The 9189-nt window shown below is 64.9% G+C and overlaps 1 protein-coding gene across 1 annotated transcript in view; it reads right to left on the bottom strand.

Moving 5' to 3' along the window:
* Window positions 1-9189, bottom strand: part of PFKL (phosphofructokinase, liver type) — a 26183-nt gene that overhangs the window by 10186 nt on the left and 6808 nt on the right. The window contains exons 3-8 of the mRNA XM_024758255.1: window positions 6689-6766; window positions 4712-4901; window positions 3893-4058; window positions 3238-3282; window positions 2872-2980; window positions 824-919 (exon numbers count right to left, since the gene is read on the bottom strand). Coding sequence (XP_024614023.1) covers window positions 824-919; window positions 2872-2980; window positions 3238-3282; window positions 3893-4058; window positions 4712-4901; window positions 6689-6766 — 684 coding nt within the window. The remainder of the gene's footprint in view (window positions 1-823; window positions 920-2871; window positions 2981-3237; window positions 3283-3892; window positions 4059-4711; window positions 4902-6688; window positions 6767-9189) is intronic.

Genomic DNA, 9189 nt, shown 5'->3' with positions numbered 1-9189 from the left:
CCCCAGCCCTCTCCCCTCCCCCTCCCACCCTGCCTCAGGGATTTCAGGGTGTCAGCTCCCCAGGGGCCCCACAGAGCCAGCCCAGGGTTCACGCCTATAGCCTGAGCGTGTGCACGTGTGCTCCTGTGTGGGTGTGTGTTTCCATGTGAGTGTGTGGGCGTGTGCTCCCACACGTGCCGGCTGCAGGAGCTCATCATGGTCTCCAGCCCCTGTGAGTCAGGCCTTGCCAGGAACTGTGGCAGGAAGCAGGGCGCACGGGGTCGGCGGAGGGGCCGGCTCCGGGCAGAACCTGGTTGGGAACTCAAGGACAGGGTGGGCGGCCAAAGTGAGGAGCATGGAGGCTCCCAGGGGCTGTGCCCCACTGGGGGACGGGGGCCCAGGGCCCTGGGCAGAACCCGGCAGATGGGTGCCGCTCACAGGGACGAAGGATTCCCCCCAAAGTTGTTCTGTTATGAATCTGGCGCTGGATGGGCAGTGGGCTCCCCTGTCAACGGGGGGCTGGCAGGGGCTGGACCCTGTCACTGGGACACTGTTGGGGGGCTGGACAGGGCTCCTAGGATGGGGGATGATCTGAATGAAGACTGGAAACCAGAGGGTTGGGGGTTCCCAGCAGGCGGGAGCCACACCTCAGCCTCAGAGGGGCCAGGGCTTCTCAGGGGTCCCGGCTGCACCCACCCCACATCTGGCAATGGTTAGGGACAAGAAAGCTCCCTCCAGGAGCTGGGGGTGGGGCCCCAGCAAGAGCATTTGGGGACTGGAGATAAAGGGGAGCCCCCTCCCCAAAGCCCCGCCCACCCCACCTGACCCAGGGGCCCCCACTCACGTCCTTCACGTAGCGGGATGAGATGGGCTTCCCGTTGCGGTCGATGGCGCCCTCGGCGATGATGATGATGTTGAGTCGGGACCCTCGGCTCCGAGTCTGGGTCAGAGACACGGCAGGGCTCAGCAGCCAGCCCGCAGACACCGCCCCAGACGCGGCCGTGAGCCGCGAGCCCTCCCCGGGGTCCACGCCGCGGGGCTCATGTGGGCGACGGGTGGACTGAGGTGGGTGAACCAGGACCCCGCTGCCCCTCCTGGGGGTAGAGACTGGGGGACTGGAGGATTCCTCCTCCCCCTCCCCCTCCCCAGACTGTGGGAAGATTTCCTCCATCAGCTGGTGACGGACGAATTAGCCTCACTTAACTGTTGCAAAGGCAAAGCTCTTTGGGGATTTGAAAGTACTTTTTGTTTATTTATTTCCTCAACAAATGTTTGTGGGATTCACTCTGATCCACCAGCCTCAGATGTTTGCCCCACAGCACCCGGAGAGACTTAGAGAGAAAGATAGGGTCGGAGCAGCTCCTGCAAGACCCGGGTACAGAGGGGCAGGGGAGCCAGGAGCAGAGGGCTGCCTGGAGGAGGTGGGGGCGGTGCAGTGAAGGGAGACAGCCAGAAGAGCCCACACCTCCCTCAGCCTCACTCATTGCAGCCCAGGAGGTGGGCAGGGCAGAGGGTGACACCTGCACGTAACAGGTGGGGAAACTGAAGCTCAGGGAACCCCGGGGCGGGGTGGGGTGAGGGCCTTACACAGAGCAGCAAAGAACCAGGATATAAGGCCAGGCCTGAGGCCAGGCCACTTCCAGGAAGACCCAGCCCCAAGTTCTCAGCGAGTAGGCCAAGGCCGAGGTCAGCCAGAGACCATCACCACCAGAGCCCCCTCTACCCAGGCGAGGTCACAAGGCCACCCGGGGGTGCAAGGACTCCCCCCAAGGAGAGGACAGAGACCTCTGGCCAGCTTTGCTGCCAGGCTCAGCTCGGCCCTACCCTTGTCTTCACTGGGGAAGGTTCCAGAAGTCAGTCATGGCCCTCAGCCCCTCCTACTGCCCTGGGCAGGGGTACAAAACCCTGGGGTGTGAGTGGGAGGTGGGGAGAGCAGCCTCCGGCAGCGGACGGGAGTGATGCCACCGCCGCGGTCACACGGGGACAGGGACGTTCCAGAGCCAGCCTCGGGCCGCCCGCCTCTCCCTCAGGAAACACAGGGCCTGGCACTGACCTTCCAGGACAACAGAACAAACAAAAGGCCCGGCCCCGGGCAGCCTCCACACTCGTCCTGCCCTTGGGCCAGGATGCAGAGGACACTGGGGTTTGACACAGCCCGTTAGGGCCCCAGACTGGGCCCGAGTGTGAACTTGGGTGTACAGCCTCAGGGGCTCCCCTGCCTTGAATCCAGACCACAGCCCTCGAGTGCCCCCCGACCCCTGATCTGAAGGCGCCTCTCCCCCCGCGTCACAGCCCTCCCGTCCACCACTGGCCTAGGCAAGGGGCCAGCCTATCCTTGTTGGGGGGCCTCGGGGATGCCCAGGGCAGAGTATCTGCCTGTTCTGTGCCAGAGCCCCCCAGCTCCATCTTGAAGGGCCTGGAGAGCCGCGTTCCAGGCCCCCCGTCTCAGGCACCCCTGCTCATCTCTCCTGGATGAGGCCTCAGACCCCCATCTGCTCCTGCCTCCACAGCCTCTTCTGCTGCAGCCCCTGCCCTAGGTTCCCGTCCACCCATCTTCACAAAGCCACCTCCCCTTGCCCAGGCTCAGCGGTCAGGGCCCGAGGGAGCCAGCTTGACCGTGTCCCCGCTCCTGCCCCCCGACCATGTCAGCACTGACCACGCAGAGCCGAGCCTGGGACAGTGGGGAGTGTGCCCCTCAGGCCCCTCTGCGGCAGCCCCCGCGTGTGTCCATGGGCGTTGGCGCCCTCGGGGGGGATACTTGCAGATGCTTGCTGAACCAGAGGGAAGTGAATCGGCCAAAGCTGGCCACGTGACCCCAGGGACACTCTCGTGGGGGACACGGGCCACGCAGCTCACGGCAGACACCCTGGGAGAAGACCCCCTGGCCCTCACCTCACCCAGCCGCTCACACATGAAGTTCTCCCAGCCGTCCTCGGGCGGCGCCTCAGGGATGAACAGCCAGTCGGCCCCCGAGGCCAGGGCGGACACCAGGGCCAGGTATCTGGAGGGGCAGGAGGGGGAGGGGCTGCAGTAGGTGGGCCCCGACCCGACACCACGGGCCCCGGTCCCTGGGTCACAGGGGAGGTACAGCTCTGAGAGCGGCACCCAGCCCCACAGTCAGGACTCCCCACACCCCGGCTCTCACACCCACAGTGTCAAGTGAGCACCTGCCACGTGCCCGGAGCCCTGGAGGCGCTGCACCCTGGTCCCACTGCCCCGAAGCCCCGGGCCCCCGGCTGACCCGGGCAGCCCTCTCACCCGCAGTGCCGTCCCATCACCTCCAGCACGAAGGTCCTCTGGTGGCTGTGGACGTGGAAAGGGCAGATGGCATCAGTGCAAAGTCCCCCTGAGCGGAGCTGAGCCACGAAGCCTGGCCTCTCGTGCCACACCACCCACGGCCCCAGCGCCGCCAAGGGCGTGCCCAGGAGAGACAGAGGACGTGGGAGCAACAGACAGCCCTTGTCATTCCCAGGGCGGCCAAGGCCCTGGGCAAAGGGCCACCTCTGTCTCGGGCTCACGGCCAGCTTCACGCTGGTTTTCACCGATCTTTGCTCCTAAGGCTGAAGGCCATTCACTCTGCTGGGGCCTGGCCGTCACTAGCCAGCAGCCTGAGGAACCCCTGTGGGGGCACACCATTGCCCCAGGGCCAGAGGAGACCTGTCAGAGCCACTGCCCACCTAGGGCTCGGGACAACCTGGCAGGGTGGGGACCAGACCCCCAAGCCCCTCTGCTCACCCCGCTGTAAGTCTCCCCCAACACGGGGGCTGGGGGCAGCCAGTACAGGCTCCTAGGGATGGAATTACGCTGACATTGACCCTGCAGAAGGGCAGCCTCAGCCCCTCGCCGGGAGACGGGATCCCAAGCTTTCTTGCCTGGTGGTCTGGCTGGGCGGGGGGCTGCGGGCCTCACTCACCTCTGGGCGGTGGTAGTGATGGCGTCGATGACCTCCATGATGCGGTGCAGGGCCGAGTCCGTGCCGATGGTCATGTCGGTGCCGCAGAAGTCGTTGTCAATGGAACCCACCAGCCCGGCGATGCTCAGGTGCGAATAGGTCTGAGCCGTGCTCTGTGAGATCTTGCCTGGGAAGGAGGAGGCCAGCCCAGGTGCAGCCGCAGCAGCCCCACCCGGCCCCCTTGGCCACAACATGGGGCCCGGACCCCGATCCCCACCCCCTCCCCCTGCCCACCCGGCAGTGCAGCCTGGTCAGGTCCCCAGGTCCTGCAGCAGGGGTCCTGGGGCCGGGCGGCAGTGGCTGAACCACTGATTACAGACTTGTCACCCTCTGGGAGACGTCCAGGGGAGCCCTGGAGAGTGCACGCCTCACTTCCAGGTCCCCCACGAGCAGCACAGAACCAACGAAGCTCCAACAGGTCACTTTCCGACTGGTGACCCCCCAGGACTCTGTGTCTTATGTTACCAAATTTTAACTATCACACTTCTGCAAACTGTGACAAGTCCGTAACCCGCGTTGGGGAATGAATCACTCCCGGCGCAGGTGAGTCAGCCTGGGAGCTGCCATCCAGCACCAGGAGGACAGCCCTGCCTGGGGGCCCCTGACGTTGGGTCCCCACAGGCCTCACTACCAGCCAGACCCGGGCCCGTGGCTCCTGGAGCCACCGAGGGTCCGCCTGATCTCGGGCCAGGCCCCCACCCCCCGGCCAGCAGCCACGCAGCAGCTCGCTTCCTCTGGTCCTGCCTGTTCCCGGCCGCAGCTGCTCCACCGCCGACCCACCTTCGCTCACCAGCTCCGCCAGCAGGCGGCCCCACTCGCCGCGGAAGACGTTGGCGCCCGTGAGGCTGCCGTCCCCTCCGATGACGCACAGGTTGCTGATGCCGCGCTGGACCAGGTTGTAGGCGGCTGCCCGGCGCCCCTCCCGCGTGGTGAAGGCCTTGCAGCGGGCGCTGCCAATCACGGTGCCGCCCTGCACAGAGGAGGGGCAGCCTGGGCCAACGGGGCGCGCCAGAGGGACCCGGGTACTGGGCCGGGGCGGCCTGGGAGACCCCAAGGAACGGAGGGCCAAGTCCAGGGGCCCCTCAGAAGCCTGGGCAGGTGTCCGCCTCCCCCTGCCCCAACCCCCTGGACTTTCTCCTCATGTGTGCAAGGAGGAGACTGTCCACCGTCAGGCTCGGGGAGCTCGACAGGTAAGGGATGAGCAGCTCTGAGGTCTGTAAGGCGTGCACACACGCACACACGCCCGCCGGGCACCAACGCAGGGACGTGCCTGGGCAGCTCATGCCGTCGTCCGCGTGGCCCCCCTCCCCTGCCACCGGCTCAGCCTCAGCCCAGGCTCCCCAGGCCCTGCCCACAGGCAGAACTGCCGGCCCCTGCGCTCGGCCAGCTGGTGGGGACAGCGTACTGCTCCCCAGACCACCGAGAGCACCGGGCTGGGCCCCGGGCCCCAGGCTTCACGGAAAACGCAAATCAGAGCTGGCCCTGGCCCAGCCCAGCCTCCCCCTGCGCCCCTCCCCGCTGCCCCCATGCTCTACGCTCCCCACCCGTCTCTACACACCAGCCCGCATCCTCACCTGCCCACCTTTCATTCAGCTTCACACCCCAGCTAACACTTGGCCTAAGGCTCCTTCCCAGGGTGGTCTCAGGACAGAGGCCACAGCCACCCTCAGACACAGGCCCAGAGCAGAGCAACGGCTGGATCCAGGCCTGAGGCGTGATGGCTGCCCTCCCTGGACCCCTGGGGTGGAGGACACGGCACCCAGGCTGCAGCCCCACCCATGACGGGGGTCAGGGAGCACCGCACCAGAGCAGAAGGACACGGGGTGGGGGGCTCTGATGAAGAACAGGGCTTGTCCGTGCCTCACTGGACCGTCGAGGGCTCAGCAAATGGGCCGCTCCCACGAGCGCCTGGAGCGCGCGGTCCCTTGGGGACGTCCACCCTGGGCAGGAGTGGGGGTGACACGGCAGGGTTGGCTGTGCCTGGATGACCCAGGGTCCAGGCCCGTCACCCACTGCTCCGCTGACCCATACATAGCGTGTGACGACGACAGGCCTCTTAAATAAGCAGGTATCAGCTGGTGGTCTAGGATACACAGGTGACAGGTGCCCCACAGCGGGCCCTGCTCTGTGGGAGGACTCGGGTCTCCCTACAGCGACCTGGTTCAAAGACTCCCGCTCCTAGGAACCCCTGGCCCCAGCGAGGCGCGAGGCACCCCACCCTCAGTAAGTAGGATGACGAAGGGGAAGGCGGGGGAGGCGCAGAGAGGCCGCTGAGGCCAAGCATGCTTCTTCCAGGGTGTCCTCCCCTCCCAGAGCCCGCAGCTGGAAGCTGAGACATTCCGGGGCCATCGCACCCCCAGGACTTCCCACTCCCGCATCTCCAAGGCGGTCGGACGCCAGTTAGCCGGGAGCCAAGCCCCTGAGGGATGGTGTGTACGCCTGCGTGCCTGTGTGTGTGTCTCTGTGTGTGTCTGGTGTATGCACCTGTGTATCCCTCTGTGTGTCCCTCTGTGTGCCTGTGTGTTTCTATGTGTGTGTCTCTGTGTGTGTCTGGTGTATGCACCTGTGTATCCCTCTCTGTGTCCTCTGTGTGCCTGTGTGTTTCTATGTGTGTGTCTCTGTGTCCTCTGTGTGTCCCTGTGTGTCTGTGCATGTGGTGTCTGCGCCTGCATATCCCTCCGTGCGTCCCTCCACGTGCCTGTGTGCATGTCCCCGGTGCACACGCGTGCTCATGGCGGGAAGGGCCGCGGGCCTCACCAGCTGGATGATGTTGGAGACGCTGAGCCAGTTGGCTGGCCTGATGTTCTCGCCCCCTTCCACGAGGCCCTCGTAGCCCTGAAAGTGAGGGGACAGGCGTGAGAAGGGCGCCCACAGCAGCAGGACACGTGGAATCTCGGCCAAAAGCCCATCTGGCAGGAAGTGGGCCCAGGGGTCCTGAGCACAGAGGCCCCTCCACCCCCAGGGCCTTGGGGGACGAAGCCAGGGTCTGCTGGGGTCAGGGGTGTCAGGGGAGAGGCCGGGGTGCCCAGATGCCTCCCCGGGCACGATCTGTGGGGCCTGCAGGGTAGCGCGTTACAGACAGAGCACGACTAGCTCGGCAGCGCTCCTGTCGCAGGCAGCCCCGGGATGTATGCCCACGAGCCGCAGCTGGGTCACCGCGCCCGGGTCAGAACCAGATCCAGCCCAGCGCCCAGCAGCCCCTCTGCCTTCCGGGACCCTCCCTGCCAGAGACACCCACTGCCCTGCCTCCCAAGGGTGCCGATTAGATGAGGAAATGACAGCACAGCGTCCCCTCTGCGTCTGGCCTCTTTCGCTCGGCCGGGCATCTGTGAGGCCCCACGAGGTCACGTGCGACTGTGTCTGCGCTCGCTGCCATGCGGGAGTCCCCTGTGCACTCCCACAGTTTATGACCTGTCCACCGCTGATGGCTTCTGGAGGGATCCGGTTTGGGGCTATTGGAAATAACGCTCCATATCTCCCGGGAAAGGACTCCCGGGTCACTGGGTGTGCAAGCAGCCACCAACAGTGCTGCCATACAGTGCCCATAGGCGCCTGTGGCCACCTCGCCCATCAGCAACGTGGCCGGGGGCTCAGAGCGCCCCGCCCCCAGCGCCGGGCCATGCTGGTCCCCATCCCGGAGGCTGTATGTGGTCCCTGCAGGGCTTCTCCCCTGCGTTTCCCTGATGACACATGCTGTTTCGGGTATGACGTAAGCCACAGGCCACCTGGACAGCCTCTGCGAGGGTGGACCGTTCCAGTGTCTTGCCTGTTTCTGTTCTCGTGTGGCCAACCCCTTCTTGCTAGCAGGAGCTCTTTATAGAGTCTGCAGAGAGGACACGTGCTTTCACAAATGGTGAAAAGACGAGGCACCGCCGAGCTGCAATGAGCAGGGCCACCTCCTCTGTGCAGCCCTCCCAGCACCTCCAACGAAGCAGCCATGAGCCACCGCCCCTGCCTGGGGTTTGGCTCTGCGGCCCGCCTCCTCCGTTCCCACACTTGTCATTAGATCAGCTGGGGCCTGCAGGGTCCTGGGCAGCGGGGCCTGGGGGCGGGCGAGGCAAATGCTCCCACCCCTGGGAAGAGAGGGGGAAGCAGCTGGAAGAAGGGCCTCAGGACGAGACCCCCGTCTAAGGGATCGTCAAGCTACCTTCCCCAGCTCAGGCCAGGCCTGGCCCCCTCTCGCCCCCTCTCGGTCCGGTCAGGAATTTGGCCACTAGGACACCCCTCCCACGCCCACCCCCTCCCCACAGAGAAGCAGGAAAGTAACCTGAAAACCCACAGCCACTGTCCAGAGCAAGCGACAAAAGAGGCCGCCCTGAGTCCGCAAAACCCCAGCCCCACGGTGCTCCCGGCTGGAGTCAAAGTCTCACAGACAGTCCTCCTTTCCTGGCCTGGGAACCTTCTGGAATGTCTTTGCACACCTCCAGCCACTTTGTGTCACCTCTCCCCTCCCCACTCCTCTGCCTTCTCCACTCCCACCTGGCTGGGCACCCAGGCAGCCTCAGAACTGGCCGCAGGCCCAGGGCACTTCCAGCAGCCAGCCTTGTGGCAGCTCTGAGCCCACAGGTGCAGTTTGGGCTGTAACGTGAATAAAGTAGCCCCGTTCACTGAGCCCTTCTCGGCGCCAGGGGCTGTGAAAAGTGCCTTAACTCTCAGTGTTGCATTAGCTTTTCGCCCTAACGTCCCTACTTCATAGAAGAAACCAAGGGTCAGGGAGGTGAAGGAACGCCCCTGTCACATGTGTACAACCTCCAGGAGCCGCGCCCTGGACCCACCCTGCCCTGATTAGAGACCACCTGTTCACAAAACTAGGCGACTCCCTGAAGAATCTCACCCTGTCCTTCAGAAGGTTCTAGACCATTATCAGGGCATCGGTTCCACCTGCCCAGCTCCTGAGGCCACAGGTCCCTGAGACTCTGAGATGTGTTCCCGAAACATGACCTAAGGCTTTGCAGGGTCCTGGTAATCCAAGCCTGGTCTGAGGGTCTGGACTCTGCAGGAGGGAGGGGTCTGCCGAACTGCCCGCCCATCTGTTCACTCAGTAGCCCCGTACAGACAAGGCTGGGGAGGAAGGGCCTGACCTGGACCAGAGTGAAGGGACGGGACGTGGACACACCCAAGGTGGGAGGAGGGAAGCTCTGGGGAGAGCAGAGCAGGTTGGGATTCGCTACACTTTAGCAAAGAGTGAAAACAAAGTAACACAGTGGGAGAGAACTCCAGGGCTTGTGTGTGTGTGTGTGTGTGTGTGTGTGTGTGTG

This window comes from Neophocaena asiaeorientalis, unplaced genomic scaffold (assembly GCF_003031525.2).
Source record: "Neophocaena asiaeorientalis asiaeorientalis breed wild unplaced genomic scaffold, Neophocaena_asiaeorientalis_V1.1 scaffold45, whole genome shotgun sequence".
Classification (NCBI taxonomy): Eukaryota; Metazoa; Chordata; class Mammalia; order Artiodactyla; family Phocoenidae; genus Neophocaena; species Neophocaena asiaeorientalis.
Note: the sequence above shows the minus strand (reverse complement) of the source record. Positions and strands in the feature narration are given on the sequence as shown.